Here is a 27,735-nt window from a genome sequence, read left to right on the forward strand (position 1 = left end):
CCCTTCTCTCCCCTTCCCTGCCAACCCCTGACCTGGCCGACTGCTGGCCAGAGCCTGGTTCCTGTAACCAGTATCGTCCTCACTACCAAGATGAGAACTGCAACAGAAAAGCAGATCCTTGAACAAAGCTGTATTTAAACAAACACACGCTTCCTTTACAGCGCAGATATCTAGGACCTGTTTCCGCTAATTCAACAAAACATAGCAACACTCAAGGCGGGGGTTGGGGGGTGGGTCTTGCTATTTTCTTTGCGACACTTTTCACAGGGTGGGTGGAGGACTTCCTTTGGCAAGGTGAGCTGGCTCCTTCCCTGTGCTTTCCCTGGGTACCGTCTCAGCTTGGCTCTGCCCTGAAGCAAGCCTCTCCTCCTTTCTCCCATCCCAAGTCTGTTCTGTGACCTACCTCGGTGGTCCGGAGGCCATTCTGTTTCTGGGTCAGGGGGCCTGAGCTGAGGCTCTGAGGATTCGGGCACTGGGTCCCACAGCTCATCTTCTTCTCTGCGTTAGGCATTCCACCTGGGGCTGCAGATCGGGACACACCACTGGAGGACAATCCATCTTCCAGCACACCTAGGGGAGGGAAGCAGAGGATGGCACTAGAGTCTTGCATGTGGCAGTTGCTGCAAACAATCCCCAAGACTGTGAGGGAAAGACAGCAAAAAAGAAGAAATAAAAGTCACCCAGAATCCCACCATGCAGAGCTACCGTTTTCTATACAAACATGCATGGGTTGGTTTTTTGTTTGTTTGTTTTTTACAAAAATGAGACTGTAAAGTAATTTTGTAACCTAAAATTTTTACTTATTAATACATCAGTGACACTGTCCATGCCATTAGATATTCTGCCATATTACTTTTCACACACTTTGTCATTGTATAGATGTGTCACCATCTATTTAACTAATCACCTCCAACTGGTTCTTTGTTACTTTTTCATAACAAATGTTACTGTGATGAAGCCCCTTGGGGTTAAAGCTTTATTCTTTATTACTCCCTTAGGATAAATTCCTAGAAGTGAGATTACTGGTTTGAAGGCTATACATCGTTTTTTACATAATTCCATTTTAAGGTGTTGGACTGAGCATGTGTTACTCCCATAACAAATACCAAAGAAATGATAGAATGAAGTTTAAATATGGCCTCATTGAAAAGCGAGAGGAAGACTATAGCGAGGAGTTCATGGATAAAGAGTATCTGACTGAAGGTAAAAGGTGGCCCGGGGAGCACGACGGGAGTGCCAAGTGGGAGACAAAGGCCGGCAGAGGCTCTGTGATAACCACGGGGAAGCCGGGGGCGGCCAGGTAGGCTGGTCATTCTACTCCTCCACCGGCTGAAGCCAGCCAGCAACGGTGGAGCAGTCTGTGAGGGTAGGACATGGTGATACAAAAAGAAAGATGTATCTGGTCTTTGTCCCCAGTTTCCGGCACAGAGCTCCTAAAACCCTGAGTAAGAGGGGTGACAGCAGCATCTTCTGCTATAACATTTGGTATCTGCTTGCGCTTCATGACACAGAGCTCCTAAATTTCTCCCACAGAAGAGTCTAAAACAGAGCTTCTCCTTGTGGTCCAGGGACCAAACTGCTGTTACTGGTCTGCTGTGGGATAAATATAAGAACTGAACACAAGCATTTGGAAATGTCTACAGCAATCTGACGTTGCTGGACCACAGAGGAAAACTAGTTCTTATATCATCATGCAGAGATATCCCTGGTTAACAAGGAGGTGACATCTTTCTGGAAGACGCTCTTGGTGCCTGCCCAGGTCCACCTACCCAACCCTACACCCATCCATCCCCTAATTGTGGTAGATGCTGGTGGCTAATGGCTCATGATTGTCCCCTTCTCCTAAGACTTGCCCTTGGCCAAAGGAGGCCCCCTCACTGGGAGAGGCCAGGTACAGCCCATGGCCAACGATTGACTAAAAGTGTGGGAGGGTGGGGGGTGTGGGAGAGGGGTGTGTATACAACAGCCCTGACCCCTTGCCTCGGAGCAGGACAATGTCTACAAAGCAACATTTCTCCAAAGTAACTCACAAGATCAGGCTGGGGCTAGACCGATCCTGAAACTACATCTCTGCCCAGCTCCTTCTCTTGGCCCATCCTGCTTCCCTCACTCCGTTCTCCTCCTCCGAGTGTCTCCAGGAGTCACCTGCACAAAATCCCCATTCAGGCTCTGCTTCTAGAGAACCAAACCTAAGACAGCATGCATATTCCTTGCATGCTGGAGATATTCCTTCTGCCCCTCCATGCTCACTCTCCCCTTCTCTTCACCCCACTCTGTGTCCCAGGACACTGGCTTGGCCGCACCATGTCCACCAACTCCCTTGCCCACTGGCCTCTAGTTGGGTTTGCCCAGGGGCATCACTAGCTATTGCCGGGGGGTGCTCTGCAGTAGCATGCTGAGGTCGGGTCTTTATTTCTCTAGCTCCCTCCCAGCAGGGTTGCCATGGGTGCACTGTGTCCTCTCTACACTCCTCCCCCAGAAAAGGGTACAGAACCAAGAGGTTTCTGATGACTTCAAGGAGAGTGCAGAGGAGTGGTGGGAAGAGAGAACAGATGTTAAGTTGCTGAGTAGGGAGTTACCGATGCTGTATCAGTCAGAGTTCATAGCTGCAAGCAACAAAAATTGACGCCAGTGAATTAAAGTAGAAAAGTGATTCATTTAGATGATCTGAGAAGCTCACAGAATATCTGGGAGGGCTGGAGGCTGAGGCACAGAAGCTATCAATTAAGGAACAATGCCCCAGATCCTTCTATGGAACCTGACCCACCAACCCCTGGACCCTGGAAACTCGCCTCAGCATTGCTGCCACACCATACTAAAAAATTATTGTTGTTTTTCTGAAATTTAAGCTTAATTGGGTGTCCTGAATTTTATCTGGCAATCCTACTGGGCGCCAAGTGCTCCAGACTGGCGGGACTTTGTTGTGAAAGCTGCATGTACTAGACCCTGAGCGCCATCTGCATCTCTACTCCATGCAACTCCTCTCAAGCCCGGGCCGTGAGGAAGAGACTTATTTTACAGGAGAAGAAACTGAAGTTGAACCCATGTTCTGTGTATTTCCAAAGTCTGTGGTCTCAGCAAGTATTCACATTTCCTTTGAGGAAAAACTCCCAAGTACGCAATTCTCAAATTTTAGTGGGCACAAGACCCACCTGTTAAAATACAGATCCTTATACCCAATCCCCAGAACTTCTGATTCAGTAGGGGCCAAGGAATATGCATTTTAACAAGTTCTTTCCATCCCACCCCACCTCCAGGGACTCTGAGACAGGGAATTCTAAAGACTACGCTTTGAAGCTCCCAACACAGAGACCGACACTCATACTCATTTTGAAGGTTGCCCGAAAAATGCCCGTCTATTTCTTTCCATAGTGAATTCTGTAGTAGTAACTTGAGGGACATTTGTGTGCCCCTAGGGCAGGTCTTTTTTGGACACCCTTCAGAAAATTTTCATTCCACACAGAAGACAAGCCAATCACTGACTTTGCCAAAAGATGGGAAACAGCTGAGTCCAAAGCTTGATGATAAATTGCAACCAATGCCTTCTTGCCAGTTTCTTGCTATTTTGGAAATGGAGCTGGGAGAGGGGCAGAGCGTAGAAGTTAAAAATGACAGCCAGAAGCCATGGGGAGAGTAGGACAAGGGGCAATTCCTCCTTAACCCTTGGTGAAGGTGATCACAGAGTCTGTTCAAAGTCATTGAAGCCACCTGCAAGCCAATGACCTCAATGACTGAAGACCAAAGTAGGAGTCATTAGCAGTCTGTTTGGGAAGAATCTCTTAAAGTCACATCAGATAAGATTCTGGCTCATCAAGCACTGTCTGGGCTCAGGTTCTGAACACATGGCTGATGATAATTTTGTTTGAACTGAGTTATAAATTTAATAAACTGCAACTACCCAGCCACCTACTGAGAATTTGTTTCTTCATCTTTCAAAATGAGCTAGAATGGGAAGGTGTCTGTCATTTCTTCAATCTGATGAGTAATTTTTGAATACACAATGTGACCTTTGGGATGGCTAATGTAAGAAAATCCTTAAAAATGGTAACCCTTACATTTACTGTCAATTGATTTTGGGCAATGGTGCCAAGATATTTCAATGGGAGAAAGAATTGTTTTTTCCAAATATGTGGGACAACTGGATATTTACATGCCAAAGAATGAAATTGGACCCCTACCTCATATCATATACAAAAATTAACCCAAAGTGGATCAAAGATCTAAATGTAATTGCTTAAACTATAAAACACTGAAAAGAAAACATAGGTGTTAAGTCTTCACAACCTTGGATTAGGCAATGGTTTCTTAAAAATGATGCCAAAAGCACAAGCAACAAGAACAGAAAGTAGGTAAATTGCAGATCATCAAAATTTAAAACTTTTGTGCTTCAAAGGACACCATAAATAAAGTGAGAAGACAATTCACAGAACAGGAGAACATCTTTGCAAATTATACATCCAGTAAGGGATTCTTATTCCCCAAAACCCATACAATTCAATAATAAAAAGACAAAGAACCCAATTAAAGCCTGGGCAAAGAAGCTGAATAGATATTTTTCCCCAAGAGATATGCAAATGGTAAATAAGTAAATAAAAAGGTATTCAACATCACTACTAGGAAAATACAAATCAAAACCAGAATGAGATTATCACTTTTCATTCACTAGAATGGCTATAAAAAGAGACAGGTAACAAGAGTTGACAAAGATGTGGAGAATTTGGAACCCTCCATACACTGCCAGTGGGAATGTAAAATGGGGCAGCCACTTTAGAAATCAGTCTGGCAGATCCCCCAAAGGTTAGACACAGTTACCATATGACCCAGAAATTCCACTCCTCCATATGTACCTAAGAGAAATGGAAACCTATGTCCACACAAAGACTTGTACATGAATGTTCACAGCAGCATTGTTCATAATAGCCAAAAAGTAGAAGGATCCTAAATATCCACTGACTGATGGATGGATAAATAAAATACAGTATATACCTACAATAGACTGTTACTTGGCAGCAAAGTGAAATGCTGATGCCTGCTGCAACACTGGAAAACCCTGAAAACACTATACTAAGTGAAAAATGCCAGTTACAGAAGGTCATGTAAAATATTGTATTATTCCATTTATATGAAATGTTCAGAAAGAGGCTAATCCATAGACAGAAAAGGACATTAGTGGTTGCCTGGAGCTGGGGTGCACGGGGGTTGGGGAATGAAGAGTGACTGTCAATAGATGTGGGGTTTCTTTTTAAGATGATGAAAATGTTCTAAAATTGATTGTGGGGATGATTCCACAACTCTAAGAATATACTAAAAACTGTTTAATTATACACTTTAGATAGGTCAATTGTATGGTACATGAATTATAGCTCAATAAAGCTGTAATCTTAAAAATGGTGAGCAACACATTTTGGAATGTTCCATTGTCTAGAGAAAATGAAGCACATTTGGATTTGCACAGTAATAGTCGAGGAGAGAGACTGACCAAGGGACTTAAAGTCTCTAAGGACAACTGCAGGCCTAGCCTCACAGTCCCCAAAGGCCCTGGGTCCTGACGAGGAGGGCACTGGAGATGAGTCACAGGCCTGTCACATCTGCCCTTGGCCATGGGGGTTGGTGGTAGAAAAGGCTTCCCCACGGTCCCCAGCCACGTGCAAGAAAGAGGCTGAGAGCAACAGCTGGAATGGAAAGGACCATGAAAAGAAGCTAGGAGAGTCCCATCTGTCCTTGGTGAAATCAGGCCTGAATTCTTCTCTCCCCAGAGACACTAGGAGACAACAAACTAGCCAAGGAACTGGGAGGCAGCCAAAAGGAAAACTCAAAATCTCCCTTTTCTTCTCCCTACTGATTCCCTTAGAATCTGTCAGTGTTACCCTTCCCTCTCCTGCTTCCATCCCCTCCGTGGCACTTCCCTTCCTTGAAGCCTCCACCTCTGCTCCGGGATCATCACACAGAAGGTTCTCCAGGGCGGGTTCATGCCTCATCTCTGGGCTAATCACAGTGCAGCTGCCTCGACTCTGTAATCAAAACTTAGCTCTCTCCCATCACAGAACTTACTGTTTCAAAACAGACTCAGACATAGAAAACAAACTTCACCCGGTCACCAGCAGGGGTTGTGGGAGGGAAGGGATAAATTGGGAGTTTGGGATTTGCAGATACACACTACTATATATAAAATAGATAAATAACAAGATCCTACTGTATAGCATAGGGAACTGTATTCAATATTTTGTAGTAAGCTATAATAAAAAAGAATATGAAAAGGAATATATGTCTGTGTATGTATGACTGAAACGTTATGCTGTACACCAGAAATTGTAAACTGACTACACTTTAATTTTAAAAAATCTTACTATTTCTAAGGTATGCAATATTGCTTTTATCATCAGTCTTTCAATTAGCCAGTCATTTGAAAAATATTTATTCAGTGCCTACTATGTGCCAGGCACTATGCTGGGTGCTTGTACTCTAGTAGGGTTGCAGTCTCTCAGCTAAGTCCTCCCCTCCACCTACCTTCCTTTTCTTCCTGCCTCTCCCAGTCTCCCCAGTTCCACACCAGAGAGGATGCGGAGATGGAGGAAAAGTTGAATTCCCACTGGTGGGAGAAGGAAGATAAGAACCTGAACTAGTGTTAACACAATTCTCCCTGAGAGACAGAGGGCGAGGCAAGGCAGAGGACATTTGGAAGACAACAAATCATACCTCTTCCTCATCCCCTGGCCCAGTCTGGCTCCCACCTTCTTAATGGGGTTGAAACTGCCTCTCCAGGAAATTGTTTACCTAAGCAGCCCCAGGCACCCTGGCCAGCGGCGCCCTCACCACAGAATACTCTCTGAAGGTGACATGCTGACCCTGGGAAGAAAGCCCCAGGAGTCGGGTGGGAGGAGGAGGCCCCTCCGGTGGCCGGGGCCTTCCTTGGCCAAGGCCCTGCCCATCACGGCCCCATTTCTCGGTAAGTGAGCTTGACTGGGAAGGCTTACTTTGATCTTGTATTCTTCCCCCACTTCCTTATATGTCCAGACAAGATATCCTTCTTGTGGCCTGGCTTCCTTCCACAAAGTCTGCAGATCTAATCAGCCAGGGATTTAGAAACACCCCAGGGGTTACGCCTCGCACGGCTGAAAGGTGCCAGCCCCACGCTAGTCTCACGGCCTGCCCTTGACTCTTGCTTAGTCAGTGAAATCGGACCTCAGGGAAACAGTCTTCCAATGCAATCTTCTCCCTGTCTTCTTTTTGCCTTGGTTCAGTCACTTTCAGGGTGCTTCACTCTTTTAGGAAGTGGCAGCTTGTTTCCTGTTTTTTTTTTTAAAGCTCCTGGACAGTTTCTGAGTTTAGCGCAACCAACTTCTTCAGCAGGCTCTTTCCAGGCCAGCTGTAGCTGGTACTAAATTGTTCTCAGATGCACATTAGAAATTAGGGGACATATCCTTACTAGATATAAGAAGTATACTGGGGCCAATCAGAATTTGGAGATTTAGGTCAACTGAATTGTTTTAATTCTTGAAAATTTAGAATCATCCAAAGCCATCAGTCAATCCCGTAGCATCTGTGAGTGCCTCCCCTGTGCCTACTAGCACTGGGCTGTCACTAGGGGATATAAAACACTTGCCTGACCGAATCCTTCCTGCTTCTGTAATTTAATTAGGAACGTAATCGTTTATTTAAGAATTACTGGAAAATAGAGCTGTGCAAAATTTAAATAGCAAGGTGTCATTTCTGACCCATCAGAGTGGCAAAAGTTAAGAAGTCTGATAATCCTAAATGTTGAAAGGGGTTCAGTGAATGGGTTCTCTTGTATATTGCTGGTGGGGGTGCAAACAGAACTATCTATTTTGGGAAAGTTGGCAGAATCTATGCAAGTTTAAAACATGTGTACATTATGACACAGCAATTTCAGTCCCCAGTATCTCCTGTAGAAAACCACCCCCCATCGCCCAGAGGCCAGTTGACAGCATTCTTTGCATCCCTGTAATAGTGAAAAATAAATTAACGTAGCCATTCATCAGCTGGCTAAATTAACTGTTTTACCTGTACTGTATTATGGAATTCTATACAATAATGTAAAAGTAGAAAGATTTATATAAATAGAGGTTCAATACATGATAATGAGTGGAATAAAGCAAGCAGAAGATAAATGTGTAAGAATGATAGCTTTTGTGTAGGAAAGAAAAAACTATATTATATACTATATTTTTATTGCTGTATTTTTTGCATAATGATACACATATGTATGTGTATATATATCTTTATGTATGTATATGTATACGTGTGTGTGTGCGTATACACCCAACAAACTGGTAACAATGTCCCTAGGGAAAAGACAGGGGACCATGATCAGAGGGTGGTTAATGGGGTCTTATCTATAACATTTCTACTTTGTAAATCTATTACTTGTGAAATAAAAACAATTTTAAACAATAGAGCTATGTCATATTCTGCCTTTTCTCATTAGTAATGGCTTTGCCCCCCACCCAGAATATCTGGCTATTTAATTTTTAGTTATTAGATTATAGTAACCAAATACAACCAAGACCAAGCATGACACACAGGAATTACCGCATTGCTGTTAGCCTATTCTACAAAGACAGTGCAACCACTTTAAAATCAAAAGATGCAACGTCTGCCTCTCTGAAGGCAGCCAGACAATTCACTGAGGCACCCTAACAGTAAATGTGCATGGAGCAAATTACAGCTGTTGGTAAGAACCTGGGGATTACTTATGTGACTGAGTTCAGACATGGTTAGTCCTCACTGGGGAGAGGATTCCTGAGCAATGTTTAAAAAGAAAGACTGGGTGGCTTTGGCAGGAAGGGTAACAGAAGAAATGACATGAGCACATTTGTGGGCTCCCACTGAGTGCCAGCCCCACACTCAGAGCTAAAGAAATAAAGATGGAAAGGCTCCTGAAATGACTGGTAGCAAAGAGCATGGAGTTGGAATTGGGTTCCCAACTCACTTCATTGTCACATCAACCTTCCACGTAGGTGTTACAACCTCCCTCTTTTTTTTTTTTTTTTTTCTTTCAGAATAGGAAACAGAAGTTCAAGAAGGTTAAGTAACCTGCCTGAGGTCCTACAGCCTGTGCCACAGCCACGGCTTCCACCCTACGTCTGTCAGACTCTAAAACCTTTGATTTCACATGCATTTGTGTTTACTCGCATCATTAAAAAAAATCGACAGCGAAACATGTTCTCCCTTTTCAGGGCTAGGCAACAGCAAGGAGATGTACGGTGCCATCAAAATAAGTGGAAGGCTTTTTGTTGTTTTGGAGGTAACCCACAGCTCAAATGTCTTACTCCTTCAGGGAAGAGCAGGTCTTTGGAATACCTCGGAATCCAAGTAACTTGCAGCAGAATCAAGCAGGTCACAGTGAAGCGCAGACAGAGAGAAGACGGGTATATCTAATTAAACTAGCTTCATGCCTTTCCTACCCCTCGGACCCCTAAGACTGTCCTGCTGGGTGCTCAGCCCTCTGGGTTTCCCACCGAGGATTCAGCTTCTCTCCCCAACACTGAGAAGCCACACATCAGCTCCCGTTTCAGGGGTGCAGCCAGCTGGCCTTGGACAATCTCTACCCCAGGCAGGATCATGACAACTTTCTCTGGGATGGAAAATAATTCCAGGGATGCTCACAAGGCCAGGATGTTGCAGGCATCTAGTGATCCAATCAAGGGGGCAGAGAGAGGCTGCCAAACGAAGAGGAGAAGGGATGGCATGGTGGCTTGTAGATTCTATTCTCCACTGGGCGGCCAGAACTATCTATCCATCTATCCATCTGTGTATCTATATTCTTTGTTTTTAATTGAAGTAGAGTTGGTTTACAATGTGTTAATTTCCAGTGTACAGCACAGTGATATATATGTATATATATCCCTTTTCATATTCATTTTCATTATAGGCTATTACAAGGTACCAAATAGAGCAGAACAATATTTTAGAGCTATGAATCTGATCCCGGCCCACCCTTCGTGGACTTCTCAATGCCTTTAGGATAAAGTCCCCGATCCCTGCATGCCCGCAAGGCTCTTTGCTCTATGTTCTTGTCTTACTGGATGTAAAAGGCACCTCACTGCCTGTACACGCTGTCCCATCTATCCACAAAGCTCTTCCCTCGGCCTGGCTGATTTCTCTGTGTCAACCTAAGCATGACGTCCATAGGGGGCCTTCCCAGACTCCTCCCTCACACAGGGTTAGGTTCCCCTGGTCACCTCCCACAGCACCTTGTACTTCTTTGGAGCGTTCATCACTGTTGGAATTTTCTGTTCTGGGACTGCCTGCCCTACTAGTCTGGCTGCTCCATGAAGCCAAGGACCATGCCTGTCTTGTTCATTACCACGCCTGGCATATATCAGCATTCAAGAAGTGTTTGTTGGAAGAGTCTTGGGCCGCTGAGCAGGTTGCCAGAGCTAGGATCATCGTTCAGGACGGAGCTGCCATACAGACCTCCATGTGTTCAGTGTTTTCTCCCTTGATGTACCAAGCAGCTGAAATTCCAAAGGAAGCAAGTGCAAACATGCACCGTACCAGCTGTTCTGATCACTGGAGGTATCAGGGAGTGAAGGAAAGAGCTCACAGAAACAGTGTAAGCAGCCCTGCCGGCCACACACCCCGCACCACACTTCAGGTTCCTGTGACTCCCGGGGGCTCCCAATCAAGGCTGACATCTTTCCAGGATTTGGGGCTGAGTGCAAATGCAAAGGCAGTTTGTAGGTCTCCCCAGATTCCATTTGCCCTCTGGGGCTCCTGCTGAAGGAAGGAAGGATGGCTTCCCCTCATCATGAATGTCACATCCCTCGGGCAAAAGCAGTTCTCCAACAACCTTAGCTCATTAAGGTCACTCTGTACCCAAATCCAGGAAGGGCTGGTGACAGGGCTGGGCAGTGCTACCCAGGGGCTGGCAACGGCACAGGCGAGAGGTGAGTCATGCTGGGCTTTCCTTTCCTCTCTCTACAGATGGCTGACGGCTGCCAGGAAGGGGAGCTTAGATGGTGGGGCCCTGGGAAGGTGCCAAGGGCATGACCCTGGGCCTTTGATTCTAGGCTGGAAGGTCTCCAGGGCTAACTTTGTGTAGAAGAAGAACCCCCAGCCTTCAAAGCCCTCCCTCTTTTCCACTGATGCTTGCAATTCCTTCCCCGGGGGACAGTATATTTTACACTACGATTACCAGTAAGGTTTAAGCGAGTTCCAGGAGAGAGAACATGGTAACTTAAATTCACCTCTCTCTACCTTTCCCAATCTTTTAAAAGCAGAGAGGATTCATATATGCTAGAATGACCTCCTGGCTTACTTCTGAGTTGAAAAATCCAGGTAATTAACTGGTGGAAAGGAAGTCAAAGAACAGAGAGACATTACGCTGACTTTTTATTAGAGTTTAGGTGGAGAACGGGCAGGAAGCAGAAAAGTGGTGTCAAGGATGGGAAGAAGAAGGAGAGAGACTAGGAGATGGGGAGCTACTGCCTGGTTTGTAAAAAAGTCTGAGTCAGAAGATTTCAGAGAGGTTTTGTTATGCATCAAGAGTAAACTCCTTCCAAAATCCTGCCATTTGAGACAACGTGGACGAATCTGAGGGCATCACGCTAAGTGAAATAAGCCGGCCAGCCAGAGACAAATACTGCATGGTTTCAGTCATACGTGGAATCTTAACAACACCAACACCAACAAAAAGTTAAACTCATGGGAATAGAGAGGAGAAAAGTAGTTGCCAGGGGCCGAGGGTGGGGGAACTCGGGAGAGGTTAGTTAAAGGGTACAAACTTGGAGTTGTAAGATGAGTAAGGTCTGAGGATCTAATGGATAACGATGACTGTGACTGATAACACTACACTGCGTAACTGAAACTTGCTAAGAGAGGAGAAGCCCAGGGATGGATGTGTGTCAATTGATTTGATGGAGAGAATTCTTTCACGATGTACACATGTATCAAGTCATGTTCACACTTTAAGTACCTTACAATTTTATTTAAAATTACACCTCAGTAAAGCTGGAAAAAATAAAAAATTTCTTCTTTTGTGATACTTCTTTTCTGAGACAGAGCAGGATTTGAACTGCTTTTTTTCCTTCATTCCATGTCTCTGAAGCTGCCTCCATTTTGAGACTGAACCTCTTGGGGCCTAAGTGTCTGTGAGCTGAATGACTTCAATTCCTGTTCACTCAGCAAGCATCACCAGCGGCCTGCTGGCTGTGTGTCCAGGAGGACCGTGCCGCAGTAGGGTGGCACTGCCTCTCCAACCAGTCAGGCCTGGGTCCAAATCCCAGCTGTGCCCCTTACAAGCTGTGTGACCATTCTGAAGTGACTCAATTTTAACATTCACCTCTTTTTTTTTTTTTTTTGTTAGTCTACCAAGTATCAAACTCTCTGATATGATTACTCCCATTTTATAGACCAGGACGCTGCCTCAGAGAGGCCAAGTAACTTGCTCAAAGACAACCAGCCAATGGCGGAACAAAGACAGCACTCAGATCTGTGACCCCAAGGATGCCTTGTTCCCATCTACTGTCTGTCGTTGCCCACTACTCAGCATCCCCTGGCCTCGGTTTCCTTGGGTCAAGAATGGGAATGATGATATGTGCACCAAAGATGGGTGCTCAGAAGGGGAGAAGAGTATGGGAGCCCGGCTCCGGGCCTGGCACACAGTCAGGGCTGATTTCTCGACTTCCCAGCCCCAGGCACAAGATGCAGACTACAGATGCTTTCTTGAGAGTGAAGAGTTGCTGGGGTAATGGTGGGTGAAAGAGATGCAGGAAAGAGCTGGGGACAGGAGAGAATCATCAAGACCAACTCTGCCAAGTCCACGACTCTGTCCCAGATCCAGTCAGGGCGTAGCAACCCCTAAAGGGCGGAAGACCCAGAGACTAAGGGACCCCGGAGGCCCATCAAAGGGACAAAGGCTGAGCTGACGCAGGAGCCCCAGGTTACAGAGCAGACGGCTGTTACATTAGGGTCTCTTTACTGCATTTATCTGATATGCAACACGTGTGACAGGGATAAGGGATAAAACAGTATTCACAGCCCTCACTGGGCCTCACCCTCTTCAGAAGGAGCTTGGCCAGCTGGGGGCCTTTCTTGTACTGAAGAGAAACCAACAGAGCCCGAGAAAAACAGACCAGGGGACGGTGGTTCATGACTATTTCCTGCACTTCTCCCATGTGCCAGGCTCTGCTCTAGGGCTGGGGAGGCAGCAGTGGAGGAGAGACTCACTCCTTGTCCTTTGGCAGAGATATTTGGGATGCAGGGACAAAAGCTGTCCAAGAGGCCTTGTTGGTGGAAAGGTACAAAACAGGCCAAAGAGAGGCAGAGGCCAAGTCATGGGCGGCCACATGTACCCTGTTAAGGTGTCTGGATGGTGTCCAGAGGGCAGCAGAGCCAGTGTGGAGGAGCCATCTGAAGGGCTCAAACCTGGAGGCAGGGAGTCCAAGAAGGAGAGCCTTGCCTCAGGGCTCTGCTTCCTTCTAGAGTCTCCCTTAGCTCACTGAAGGCATTTTTGAGATGATTATCTTCCCAGCTGGACTCACCAAATTGGAACCACTCACGGAAGGCTGCGACTGGTAATTACGCCACTTTAGAAAGTAAGCTTTTGCCAAAAGACACACCTGACAAGTGCAATGGAATATTTAGATAGAAAGAGGGGGAAAATGAAAACAATAGTAAATTAATTAGGATAATCATCTGTAACCACGATCTAGAGAAGGTTTTCAGTAACGATTTCAAAAGGACAAAAAGGATACAGTCGGAATGGACTGATTAAGCCTGACAGCCCACTCACTACACAGCTCACTCTGAGTGTTGAAGTAGTTGATGAGATCCAGAATCCCTCTGTAGCGAACCCGTGAGACAGAGATACCATGCATTTTCTATCAGAAGCTGAAATAACTCCAGTTGGGCTGACTTGATTTTTCATTTCTGAAATGCCGTAATTGGCTCTTACATCCCCTGTTCTTGTCTCTGAGCTTTCCAAGCAGGATAGCTTTAAAAGCAGGTTTAAGCTTAGTTTTTTCTTCTGAGAAGCCAAGTTCAAGCTCCCCACCTTCAACAAGTTCCTGCAAGGTTCCAGGAGAAGGTGCAGCTGGCTTTGCTTTAAATCATAGTACCGTTCTCGATATTTACAGAAGGAGGTGGCTTTTCCAATGGAAGAGTTTGGACAGCATTATCTGTAAAGTGCATAAGCTGTTTGTGTGACCTGATTCCATCCCCAATGCATGGATCCTGTTTTGAAACAGGTTCTGCTGAGTTAGAACCAGGGAATACAAAGCCTGAGAAAAATCAAAATCCCTTTTAGGGATTTTCTTCATTGTGAAACAATAGCAAAACTGATTTTTCTTCAAGTTTCCCACTCAAAATATCTGGATCAAACCTTAGGGACACACAAGAAGGTAGGTGGCCCTGTGGAAAACTTCATGAACCCAAGGTCATGCAGGGACTTAGATGGAATGGGCACTGGCTTGCTTAGACCCCACACCACTGACTGATGGCTTTGTAGGTTCTGTCCAAAAAATTAGCACAGGGTGGCTCACACATCACTGATCACTGAGGGTAGCTCACACATCACTCTAAAAATCCCCACTCTTTGCTCTAATATATTCCTCTCTCAGAGACTACATCCATCTTCACTCATTTCACTCACATCTGATCCCAGCTCTCTGCTCTTATCAGTTCATCCCAACAAGTACTAGCATGCCAGACATTTCACCAGCCTCTGGGGACTCTCAGGGACCTAGTTACAGTCTTCACCCCACAGGTACTCACATTCAGTGAGAGAGTCAGAAACAGAAATCACTGCAGTCCTTGTAAATCCAGTCATCCTTGTGGCCCAGGCTCAGAATGAACATTAGACTGAAGGAAAGAACATTCAACACTCATAAGTTATTAGAAAGTCATCTAAATCCTTTACTTGCTTTTCTTAGAGATGAGCAAAGGGAGTTCCATTCATAAGCCACTGCAACACTTTATAATGTCCCTAGATATATATACTGAATTAGTAATCTGGAAAACAAAATGATGGGCAGAGTGAAAACATGAGGAAAAGTTCAAAGACATGAAAGATGACAGATCAAAGAGGATGAGACTAGAGGGAGGAAAACTGGTTAGGACTGTTATGTTCTCTGGAGGCAAGAGGGCATGAGGACCTCAGCTCGGACAGGGGGGTGGGGTGGGTTGAACAGGATGGATTCAAGAGATAGAGGAGAAGAGAGGGAGAGATTCAGGCAGAGATGCCCACAGTCCTGCAGGACCAGCTGCAGCCCAGCCTTCCCACACGGAAGTCCCTCAGGTCACGTCAGACTCAGCTTGTCCAGACGGAGCTTATCATGTTCCCTTCCTGCCTCTCTCATGTATGTCAGCTGTGCTATGAATTTTCTAGCTTCTCGTCTTAAAAACTTGTGAGTTATTTCCTTTCTCTTTTCCTTCTTTCCCTATAATCAAGTCTGACACTAAGCTCTATCATTTCTTCCTTTTATACGTCTTCCCCAGTAGTTCTTGGCTCTCCTTTTATGCTCCCCGTGGAGAGGTCCCGTTCACCTCCCCTCTAGATTACTGCAGTGGCTGAAAGCTGGCCTCCTCGAGTCCAGTCCCTCTCCTCTGTCCGGAACATCCACATCATGACAGGAAGACGAATCTCCCTAAAGCCTGGTGTTCTTCCTCACACCACACGGCGTCAGACCCAGACACCTCTGCTTGGCGCTCAAGAGCGCGATCAGTCGTGTGGGCTTGCTGTCGTTATGCGGCTTCGCTCTCACCACATGCCTCGCCCTCCAGGCAGGCGGATGTCCTTATGTTCCCCTGTGTTCTCCGTAGGTGCCAGGCTCACGCCCACCTCGGTGATGCTGCTCAGGGTGATCTCTTACCTGCGGCGCTCTTCCTCCTCCTTCACCTTTCCAGCCTGGTGAGGGCGCCGCCGACCAGGGCTTGCTCAACAACGTCCACGTCTGTCTGTCAGCCTCCCACAGTTCTGCACCAGGTGATTCCCTGCTAACTCCAACTGCTGAGGTTTTCTCTCTGCTGTTCCCTGGGAAACAAAGTCTCTCAAATTGCCCAGCTACCTCCCCTAACCTAAGAAAAAGAAAGATCTCAAGGGAGCTTTGGCATTTACATTTTCCCTCTCATTTTAAGAAAAACACTATGTTTTTCTTAAATCCTCATGCAATTTGTTCTCTAATTCATTTTTAATTATTAAATTATATATTTTATCCTCCCCTTCAAAAATGAAACAAATAAAATAAAAATTGATCTTTATGGATAAATTAATCAGTGATCACTGACTGCAAATAAATAAATAAATACTGTCTTAAAAATTAGATATTATATTTAAAGTGAAACTATAACTTAGGTTTAAGTCTTATAACCTTTTGGAAAACATCATCATCTCTACAAACTATAGTTGATATATTCCATTTCTTTTCTTCATCAGAGTTTTCAAATGGTCCTAAAAAGTAGCAGAAGGGTATTTCTGTTTATAGAGAGCCCATTACATGTCAGGCACTGAACTCTTTGCTTTATTTTAAGCCTCCCTACTATACTGAGTCAGGTACAAAGGCACTTTTTTCTTAAAAACTGATTTTCATTTAAAAGGCATGCTTAAAGCTCTCTTTCTCAGTGCTACGTACGGAGGTGGCAGCCATCTCCTAGTCGGCATCACGGCTGCCCTCAGACCCCTCGTGAAGCCCAGGATCGTCAAAAAGAGGACCAAGAAGCTCATCCGGCACCAGTCAGACCAGATATGTCAAAATTAAGCGGAAGTGGCGGAAACCCAGAGGCACTGACCACAGGGTGCGCAGGAGGTTCAAGGGTCAGATCCTGATGCCCAGCATCGGCTACGGGAGCATCAAGAAAACAAAGCACGTGCTGCCCAGCAGCTTCCACAAGTTCCTGGTCCACAATGTCAAGGAGCTCAAAGTGCTGCTGATGTGCAACAAATCTTACTGTGCTGAGATTGCTCACAGTGTCTCCTCCAAGAACTGCAAAGCCACTGTGGAGACAGCAGCCCAGCTGGCCCCTAGAGTCACCAATCCCAATGCCAGGCTGTGCAGTGAAGAAAACGAATAGACAGCTCATGAACATTGTACTTGTGTTAATAAAACCATGAAACTCAATAAATAAATAAATAAATAAATAAATAAATGGCATGTTTAAAAATGGCACTTGGATATGAAATTGAAGAAATGCACTTTAAAATCTAATGGAAATTAAAAGTACTTCAATTGCCACATTTTGACTTTTCAAAGACAATCATTAATTGTTGTTTTAGAAAGCTGCCTATTAAAATAAAGATGTGAGATTTCACAAGCAATTTTAGGGGAAAAAATCTAAAACGTGAATACATTAAGATATAGAAAAATATAAGTGCTCATCACAGTTGAATATATCTTGGCATATTATCAAGCAAATATCTGACAAAGTGTTCACAGATTGTGGGCCTATAGAGGTAGAGCTGGAGGAACATGCAGGCGATATTTGCTTTCTATCAGAGGTTGCTTTAGAGCTCCTTGCACCTTTCCAGACCTATATTCCCCATACTGTGCAGTCCGATTTGCTTAAGCATAAAATTATCGATCTTTTCTCATTTTTGAAGGATATATTCTTCATTAGAGATTCTCTCCCTGATCTATTTAATAACCCCACAGCCCCTTTGATAGAACCTAAGATTCCAAACCACTGCAGCGGGCTTGTCCCCCACCATTGGAATACCTTTTCCTGAGTAACCTCATCCTCCCACTTTCAGAGCAGGTGATCTGAGTTAGAGCATGTGACCAAGAGCAGAGCCAGTCACCACTCTGCATTCTCCAGGACCATGTGATTGGCTTGGGGCATCACATGACCCAAGTCAGTAACTCTTGGGACCCCTGCAGAAGCTCCTGGAAAAGAGGCTCTCTCTTTCCCATTGGACATGATTCTGGGAGATGTGAGGCGGGGCTGTGGCAGTGGTCTGGCCACTGCGAGGGGAGACCCTCTCTGTGAATAGAGCCCTCACAGAAGAAGGGGCTTGAGAGATAGAAAGGGAGATATGAGGTCCCTGACATCATGTGAACCTTGAACCCAGCCTCACCCCAAGGCAGTCCTACCCTCAGCCTGTCTGTTACCTGAGCCAATACAGTTCCTGTTGTTGTAAGCCATCCAATCCATGGCACTTCATTATAGCAGCCCCAGAAAACTAACACACTTAGTAATCAAAGAGATCAAAGACTTAGCAGAAATCAGAGGTGCTGACAGGGACTGAATCTTATTTCCAAAGGCCCAGCTTGGGAGAGGAAAGATGCATAGTATCAACAGACTCCAGTTCACAATCCGGTCCCTCCAGTCTCCCCAGATCTCTCAGGGAGGTGTCTTTGGTCACAGTCTCCTAGGAATCACTTAATTTTGAGGCCTGGGACAGAACCCCATGTGTCACTCTCAAGCACCAGTGTCTTTTTTTATAGGAAGGAATTAAGCTAACATGGGAACAAGGAAAGTTATTGATAAACTTCAGATTTTGACAAATTAAGTATGTATGCTACAGCTTTAGGATAACTACTGAAACAGAAAGAGAAGGTGAAAATTCCAAACTAGAATGGGAGAAAACAGCAGAAATGAGAAAAACAACAACCCAGAAGCTGAAAACAGAGGGAAAAAAACCAGAAAAGTTGGGAGAAGACAATGTGAAGAATTTCACTGGTCCACTTCTCAGCAGAAGTACGACGTGCACTGCTTCCCTGAGAGGCAGGCGCCTGTGACGGACACGGGGGCTGCGGGGTGGTGAAGGTTTGGAGGGATTAATGACAGGGATGAGAGAAGAGGCCACCCGAGATGGAGTCAAATGATCGACTTGCAGTAGTAATCAGGGCCTGGCCGACGATTTAAATCGTGGTTTTGCAGGAGAGCCAATCAGCTATAAAAGATCAAATCAGGCCGAAGTGCTTGGTGAGTACAGAATCAGAGCACAAAGAATTAGACGTTTCCGAGGCTATTCCAGCCAGGCGTTGGAGGGGTGAAGCCTGGGACAGGAAGATTACTCTCTCATGACACCTGTGCCCTCCCATTACAGAGGGCTGGATAAAAAAACCTGAGACATTCTTATGACTCAGATCCTGCTTTGATTGGATGCTAGAGGTAGCCCTACATCAGGCAAGTTATAAATCAACCGAGTAATGACAGCTCTCTGTGCTTTAGTCCGGATGGGTCGTCCGAGCCTGCCCCCTGCTGGCCTCCTGCTGTCAGCAGCTGAACAGTCACAATTCACTGGATGAGTCACCGCGTCTGGTTGCCGCTCTCATCTGTTTTAAGTCGATTCTCCTTGGCTTCAAGTTCAGAAGGTGACCTCTTACTGTGTTTTTGTCCCCCCACCCCCACGTATACTGACATATGCTCATATACATGCTGAAGCCTCTAGGCCTATTTGGGAGGAGCAAAGGGTAGCAGATGGCAGCACGGACTGGAGGACAGACAGACAGAATTCCACAGTCACCAGCGATGTGACTAAGCCTCTGGGAGCCAGCATTTTCTCACTAGTAAATTACGGCTTGAAGGTTGGGAGACTGAGGTCAGCTCTAAAGCACCTGGTTTACTGCCTGGCACACAGCGGGCACTCAAACAATGGCAGATCCCTTCCTCTGTGGCTCTCTAGGTTTTGACCACCCAGATAATGTCTGGGGACATGGTATGGCAGGCAAAATAATGTGCCCCCCAACAACTGTCTACTCTTCATCCCCAGAACCTGTGACTGTGTTAGGTTACATGGCAAAGGGGAATTAAGGCTGCAGAAGGAAGTAAGGTTGCTAATTCCAATCAAGGTTGCTATTTTAAGCTGACTTGAAAATAGATTATCCTGGATTATCCAGTATAATCACAGGAGTCCTTAAAAGCAGAAGAGGGAGGGAGAAAAGTAAGAATCAAAGGTGACGTGGCTGCAGAAGGAAGGCCCCGAGATGAGACTTCACTGGCCAGCTTTGAATATGGAGGAAGAGGCCATAAATCAAGAAATGTGGCAGCTTCTAGAAGCTGGACAGGGCAAGGAAATTCATTCTCTCCTACAGCAACCAGGGAGGAGCGCCACCCATGCTTTAGCCCAATGACACTGTTTCAGGCTGCAGACTGGAAGGTAATAAATTGTGTTGTTTAAGCCGCTACATTTGTGGTGATTTGTTACATCAGCAACAGGAAACTAATACACTTGGCATCATGGGATTCTTCCCATCCCGCTTTCAGAGACCACGCATGGGAATTCAGTTAGTACCTAATAGTGCTCTGAAAATTTAGGTATTCCAGTGACACAACCATGACTTCTATGCCTGGGACCAATCTGAGCAATTATACGCCTAGGTTAGTGGGTCTGTATGGAGCAGGGGTGATGGGGCTGGTGAGTTACTCATCCCAGCCTCTGTGTGAGAAAAGAACTGACCACTGCTAGCAACTCTGGGGCAGCTCTCCTGAAGCCTGAATGGTCCACCTGCTGCAGGGAAACAGGCCTCCTGACACCCAGGCCAGGGAGGCTCTCCCTCTGGTCCGTATTTTCCAGTGTACGTCTCCCTGGATCCTGCAGTGAATCACGAGGAAGGGGGAGGGGCTTGAAGGATGCTGAAGTTGGAAGCCTCCTTCCTTGAACTGCTACTGTGGGTGAGGTTGACGCTCTGCATCTAAAATATCTTGGAAGCAGCTCCTGTGCCAGCCTGGCGTGGACTCTGCCAAGTTTTTTGGAGGTTAGCATCCAAATTCCAGTTCCAAAGGTCATTTCCTCCCCGTGACCAAGCACAGGAGCCCTGGTCCAGCCAACCTGGAAGACCCAGATTCAGGTTCCTGTGCAGTCAGCTCCCTGAGGACCCGTGATGACTAGTAACAAGAAGCCACTGACACCACTGGGCTCTGAACACTGCTGCTTCCTCTTCCTTAGGCTCCAGCTGTCTTCCGTTTTCCAACTGGGAACTGCATTCCTCCCACTGGCCCACCTGTCCTATCTTTGGCCTTATCTCTTAGCTAGAAATCTGCTCGTTTCTCCCCCGTGTTCTTCACAGCTCCCCACTTCTGCATCATTATTTCCCGGGCTGCCAGTAATCCCAGGAGCTGGCTGGGCCTGCCCTGTGGGCAGTCATTTCTGGGCCTCACATCCCCTCTGGCTAGGAGCAACAACTTAGGGCTAGTGCAGGGGGAACAACCACCTCTCTTTGATCAGGAACTGGGAATTCTAGTCCTCATCCGACTTCCCGAAGCCCTGAGATTCTAAGGCCACCATGACCTTCTATTACCTCCTCCGTACCATTTCCAGCTCTCACCACTGAATCATCGCACAGTAGTCATCTGCCCACAGCCTCATCCACCCACTAAAACCTTCAGTACCTCAAGAACAGAACCTAGTGTCGGTCACGGTCAAAGCCTGGAGCCTAGCACAGTACCTGGCATGTAGCTGATGCTCACAAAGTTGTAATGACTCCAGACTGACTGCCTCAAACCCATTTCAGAACAAGAGAGCGCTTAACCGGACACACCCTGCCGGGAACCAGCTGTCTGCTTCAGAGACACCATCTCCCCTCACAACCCTCAGCTGGAAAATGAGGCGGTTGGACCAGGCCGAAGCAATGTCTAAGGGGCCTGTTCTGCTAAACATCTGTGACTCCTGGTAAAGCTCAGTGCACATGTGTCCAGCACAGTGACCCTGTAATTGGTGGTTTTATGTGTGAAGAACAATTATCCGAAAGCTGGGAAGAGACGATTCATATCATGCCAGGAGCACTTCCCAGCAAGCTCACCTTAAGGTCTTCAGGCTCTGTGGGCCCGAGAGCCTAGCACAGTGGTCCTTAACGGGTGACATCACCCCCTACAGACATCTGGGGACATTTCTGGTTGTTGACAGGGAGACGGTTCCTGGCATCTAATCGGGGGAGGCCAGAGATGCTGCTAAACATCCTACAATGCCCGGGATGGCTTCTCGCAGCAAAGAACGTTCCAGGCCCCAGGACAGCAATAGTGCTGAGGTCAGAAGGGCCTGTTCTGGAGTCTGCAACTTTGTTCACACATTTTGCTATGACCCAAATATTTTACAGTTCTGGGAGCTGATAATGTATGATGAGTTTCTTTTCCATTTACTAGAGAGAATAACCCCCAAACTACATCCTACCTTTTTTTTTCTTTTTTGCCCTATAGGATATAACAAGTTTTGTATTTAATTTAGTAATGTTATTTCTGCTTTCCTTCTTTCCACTGCTTACTTACCATCCAGGGTGTTGACATGAGCATGATCCATCCATCTTACTGAAATTTCTCCAGCGTTACTTATTGTCCTTTGTGTATTTGTATTTAGTCCTGTCCGGTTTCACACACGCGTAGGTTCCTGTAGCCATCACCACAGTCCAGATACACAACAGCTCCAACACCACAAGGATTCCTGCAGCCCCTTTAATAACCACACCCTCATATTCTCTTTTGGCCTGGCTTTACCACCCTGCTGTGATCCTTATTAATGAGTTAAATAGATAGTGAGACCTGCTCATCATTTGCATGAGAATTAAGCTTTTAACATTTTGAGAAATACACTTCGATATACTCCTTGGCACACACATGGGGAAAAGAAACCAGCGCTCCTCCCCCCAAACTCAGTCAGCAAGCCGAGCAAGGGGGGGGGGGGTACAGGGCAGGCAGGCGGGCACGGCCCCAGAGCTTCACCCTCAAAAAGCAAGTGCTTCCTCTGAAATACTGGTTTACACTGAGGCATAATGAAAACTTCCTGGATCGTGGCTTGGGCCAGATAAAACCCCAGCCAATCAGCAGCCTAGGAATTGAAAGCCCTCAGGGGGGAAAGGCTGAGAGGAAACCAATGGAAAGCAGAGACTGAACCATCCTCACCAGCCCCTCCTGTCTCAACTTCTACAGAGCTAGGCTAACACCAGGCAGAGGTTTCCAGTGCTGGGTCACAGGGACGAGTTCCCCGCTGTCCTGTACGATGAGAAAGATGCAGTCGTGTAGCAGGTGTGTGCGGGTGCTGGGACTGTCCACGTCCCTTCTTAGCAAGACGGGTGTGTTCCCTCTCCTTCCTCAGCCGGGGCTTCCTCCCCCACATACTCACATCCCTCTTTCCTGCCTTATTTTCTCCCTATAGCATTCATTTCTAACATGCCATGCACTTTCCTTATTATTTTTCTAATCCATCAAATCTCAGGATTTAAGCATGAGGGTGGAAATTTTATTTTGTCAATAATATTCTTTGGTGCCTAGAACAGTGCCTGGCACATAATAGCTGCTCAGTAAATACTCATTGAATTAATTTAGAAATGGTTTTTCATGTGTGTGTGTGTGTGTGTGAGAGAGAGACAGAAATATTCTATCCAATTAAATGGTAGTAATAATAAATGACAGGCCTTTTTCATGCCCTGATGACATAATAAAAAATTAGCAACTCTGTATTAGCATGTATGCACACTCACACTTATTTTCTTTTTAATTTTACACAAATTTAAACAAAGTTACTGGCCCATGAATTCTAAAAGTTTAGGACCCCATGGCCATAGGGAAGGGTTCTGGAGTAAGGAAAGCTTGGTTTGAATCTGGCTCTACCAGCCATGGACCTTGGAGAAGCTCCTTTCGAACTCTGAGCCTTGATTTCCTCACCTACAAAACAAGAATAGTATTTGAGAGGATGATATATGTAAAGCAGGGACCTGGTACAGAGTAAGTTTATTTCAGTGAATAAGTGATGCTCACCAGTGCAGTTCGGCTGTGGCAGAGCAGGCCTTCTCCACCAATGCCTCATCTCAAAAGCCTCTTGGGTTTGCTCTCTTTGCTCCAGATACACTGCTGACAACTGGGGCCAGGCCAGACAAGGGCCACCCAAAGGCAGTCTCCTGGCATTCAAAGAAGCTAACCTTAACTCAGTATTTAACTCCCTTCCTAGAACTATGATTAAATCGAAAGGTTTCAAGGTACCACTTTTAAGTTGCTGAAGCCCATCTGCCTGGGAAGGGTGACTTATGAGACCCTTATAAGTTAAGAGATTGATGAATGAATTCCTTTCCCCAGTGTAACTAGGAAAGAGAGGAATCAGGCCAGAAATCACCGCCGAAAGGATATTCTTCAGAAATGACAAAACAATCCTGAAATTAGAACATAAATAAGCGAGAACACAAAAATCGTCTTGTGGCCATTCGATCTGCATACATTTTTAATTTTTAAATTTTTGCTTTCATTCATGCTCAACCTTGCCTCTTGTTGGAGTTCACACTATTGGAAAGTTATAACAGAGGGAAAATGAGTAAACTGGGAGTTGTGGAAACAGAGGGAAGGTGAGGACAGAGGAAGGTGTCTCTGCAGCTTAGCCTTGAGAAAGACACAGCTGAGCCAAAGCAAAGAGAAAGAAAAGTCTCTGGGCGTTTAACTATTTAAGAGAAGGAGGGTATGATGAGTAAATGAGGAAGGTAAAGTGGGTCTGCCACATCCTACAGGCTCCGTCCTGTATAATTCCATGTATGGAGATGGAAGTTGGGAGCCTCCTTCAGCAATGGTTCCCCTATTTTCAAAATGATCTGAAAAAATTGGGGGGGGGGGGACTGTGGCCAGACTGCTAGCTGCCATCTAATGTTAACCCTCTGCTTTAGCCTTAGTAACAGAATCTTGGCTTTTAGCTTGGCATGTTGCCACTCAGCTAACGGACATGCAGGAGATGGGGGCAAGGTGGGGAGGGGAGGGATGCAGAAGGATGACAAATTTCATACAAAGGATCATGTAAACTCCACAAGGGCTCTTCACAGGTCCATCCTAAATGCCAAGGACTGTGTCTAGCACCCTGTCAGTGCTCCCCTAAGTAACTGCTGAAAAAACAAATTCATTCATTTTTTAGGGTAAAAAGTGTGGACGCTTCGTTGACTGGGAAGATTTCAATATTTGGTCTGCCTTAGTCTCAAGCCCTTCAAGAACGTCTATTTCTCTATCATTCCAATAGCAAAACCCACACCAAAAAAATTTAAAACTTAGGTAACAAAATTAATAAATACTCATGGCATCATTTGAGGCCCAATAGCAGCGTTAAGTGGCTCATAGAGGCAAAAGGATTACATTCCATCCAGAATTAGATTCTTGATTTGTCTTATGAACCAATCATTAGAATTAACCTGTAAGACATGTATTTTCAGAGTCCATTTGGATTTAAAGCATCCTAACGTGTCCTGAGGCCTCGGCAAGCTAAGCCACCCTGGGCATTGTAGGGTATAAATCCAGTTTAGATGCTGTATTTAGCATTACACAGAGAGAAAGAGATTAAATAGATATGATTTTCTCTTAAGGGGATTATTACCAGGCTTTCAAAGAGGCACAAGCACCTCATTAATGGTTAATGTGTTCACTGGGTTTGAACAAATTCAAAAGCCCAGAGACACATTCAAACACATTTATTTAACCACTCTGAAGTTTTAAAAAATAAAACGAGGTCTTTCTGGATACCAGGAAATCACTATCTCCCCCTCCCAACATGCTGGCTAGGGGAGAATCCCCATACTAGTGTCCTCGCCCATCCCAAACTCAGTGTCTGCCTTCAGGGGCTCCCCTTCCCCACCCACACGTCTCCATCTCAAAAAAGCCCTGATTCACGAAGTCCCTGGCAACAAAGAGAGTTTTCCTGAGGCCTGAAAAAAGCAGTCTGGGAAAGCAGGGCTCCCTCTTCAATGATGAATATTTAGTTTCAGCCTCCTTTTTTATCTGCCTCCCTCCCCTCTCGGTTCTCCCAGTCTTGGGAACAAAATCAACCACAGGGGAGCCCCACAGTGTTCCTGGAGCAGAGACACAGAAATAAGCGCTTCTGTAGTTTCAGATGCAAGTGGATTCTAAGAATTAAGCAGGACCCAGAGTGGCGAGAGTTTCAATTCCAGGTCCCTAGAGGAACTGTGCAAAGATGACCTCTCCCAGGACAGGTCCGTATCCTGTGCCCATGAGGTGTGTCCTGTCAGGGAAAGACAACTCAGATGACAGACCTAGGACATCTGGGAGGAGCTGAACCACCTAGAAGAAAGGAAGGACACTGGGAGGAGCATGGGGACACAGTCACAGTCACGATGAACGACGGCCAGCATGTATTGTGCACGACTGAGAGCTGAGTCCTCAACACCATCTGATCTGCCCCACAACATTCCAGGGGTTGCACCGTACTATCGAAAAAAACCCAAAAAACAAAAAACAACTACATGGCGTAAAGAAAGTAAGTGCTGTGTGGCCACATCTGCAAAGTGGCTGTAACCTGACCTCACAGGGTTGCTGCAAATACTCAATGAGTTTGGTTATGTGGCTAGAACAGTGTCTGGCCCAAAATAAAATATACAAGTATTTGTTATATAAAAACAAGTGAATCCCTATATTACAGATCCCAGATTTTTTAAAAATGCATTCCAGTGTGGGTTCTGTGGCTGACAAGCTGTGGGAGTTCAGCCCAGGCCCTTAAGCCCGCAGGTCTTGATCAGCTCATGAAAACTTCAGGGTTTGTACTTGACAATTATTTGGATCCTTTTCAGCTATTGGCTTCGTCTGATGAGCACAATTTCTTTGTAACTTTCCCTTCACCTTACTCCCCTGTGCTCATGATCTAGGGATCTTAACAGGTGGGGAGGGGAGTACGGAAGGGCACAGGGACATTTTTGGTTGTCTTGATGACAAGAGCCACATTGCAGTTTGGTGGCAGGGTCAAGGGTTGCTTAATGTTTATGAATGCATGCCGCAGCCCCACCCCAAATGCGAATGGCTTCCTTATGGAAAACACAACCAACCTCAGAATGCTGGTAGAAATCTTGATGCAACTCACAGAAAAGTAAAGGGAAGTTTTTTTGTCAAAGCAATGGAACCACATGGCCGGGAAGCCACATGGTCAGCCATGCAGCAGTGTCGTCATGCAGCAAAGCAGTCATTTGGTCATTGGAGCACGCAGTTACGTCACTGTGCAACCACACAGCTAAATGCCCACAGAGCCAGGCCCGAAACCCCACCGTGTGATAGCCAAGGAACAGCCCATCATCTTCTTCAAATGCAAGATGGGATAACGAAGCAGGTGTGTGCCTATCTTGTCAATCTCAGAAAACACTACTGGGGCTTCTATTTCATGCAAGGCTTCACAGGGGACAGACAATGAGCAGGACACAATTTCTGCCCCCCAGGGAGCCCTCATTCCTGCAGGAGGGTGGACCCGTGCCCATGCATCCCGTTGGTTGACCAGAGAGCAGTGGAAATCATGGTTAGAAGAAAAAAAGTAGAATAGGGAAATGCGGCCACAGAGGTTGGTTCCATGGGGAGAATCTAGGGGAGTTCTGCAGTGGGCATGGCTTCAGGGTTAGATCTGTGTGATGAGCAAGTGTGAAGGTACAATGTCCCATCTGAGGAAGCAAGACTAAACACATAGAGAGGAAAGGTGAGGGCAGGGCTAGGAAGCAGTGAGGACTCAAGAGTGTGGAGATGGTAGGGGCAGAAGGTTCAAGCCGAGGGCCAAGGGTCTGGAAGGCCATGTTGAAATTTTCATCATATACCACATAGGAAACAGGGGTCATGAAACATTTTGGGGCCCTAGTGACAGAACCACATCCATGCTCCAGAAAGACTCTGGCAGGAGTGTGAGGAATGACTCAAGAAAGGGAAGGTCAGGAAGGAGAGGCTCAGAGCCTCCATGGGGACAGCTAATCCCAGCCCTGCTTCTCTCCGCTGCTGGAACGAGGCCCACACTCCTGCCCATCACTCACAGGGCGATGCATATTCCATCCCCTACACACAGCCTCTCTGGCTACATTCCTCTCTCTCAGTTCCCTCCAATCACTTTGGCCT

At 46.0% G+C, this 27,735-nt stretch overlaps 1 protein-coding gene, 1 long non-coding RNA gene and 1 pseudogene across 3 annotated transcripts in view; 1 reads left to right on the top strand and 2 right to left on the bottom strand.

Moving 5' to 3' along the window:
* The window catches only part of BAALC (BAALC binder of MAP3K1 and KLF4), a 56,844-nt gene that overhangs the window by 12,133 nt on the left and 16,976 nt on the right, over positions 1-27,735 (bottom strand). For both annotated transcript variants that reach the window (XM_032467739.1, XM_032467740.1), the window contains exon 2: positions 404-570. In XM_032467739.1, coding sequence (XP_032323630.1) covers positions 404-570 — 167 coding nt within the window. The remainder of the gene's footprint in view (positions 1-403; positions 571-27,735) is intronic.
* On the top strand, positions 8,671-17,073 carry LOC116659721 (annotated as a pseudogene).
* LOC116659773 lies at positions 17,083-26,554 on the bottom strand. The gene is made up of 3 exons (XR_004315114.1): positions 26,545-26,554; positions 24,378-24,380; positions 17,083-17,518 (listed from the first exon to the last, which is right to left on the bottom strand). It is a non-coding gene; the product is annotated as an uncharacterized LOC116659773 (long non-coding RNA).

This window comes from Camelus ferus, chromosome 25 (genome assembly GCF_009834535.1).
Source record: "Camelus ferus isolate YT-003-E chromosome 25, BCGSAC_Cfer_1.0, whole genome shotgun sequence".
Taxonomy (NCBI): Eukaryota; Metazoa; Chordata; class Mammalia; order Artiodactyla; family Camelidae; genus Camelus; species Camelus ferus.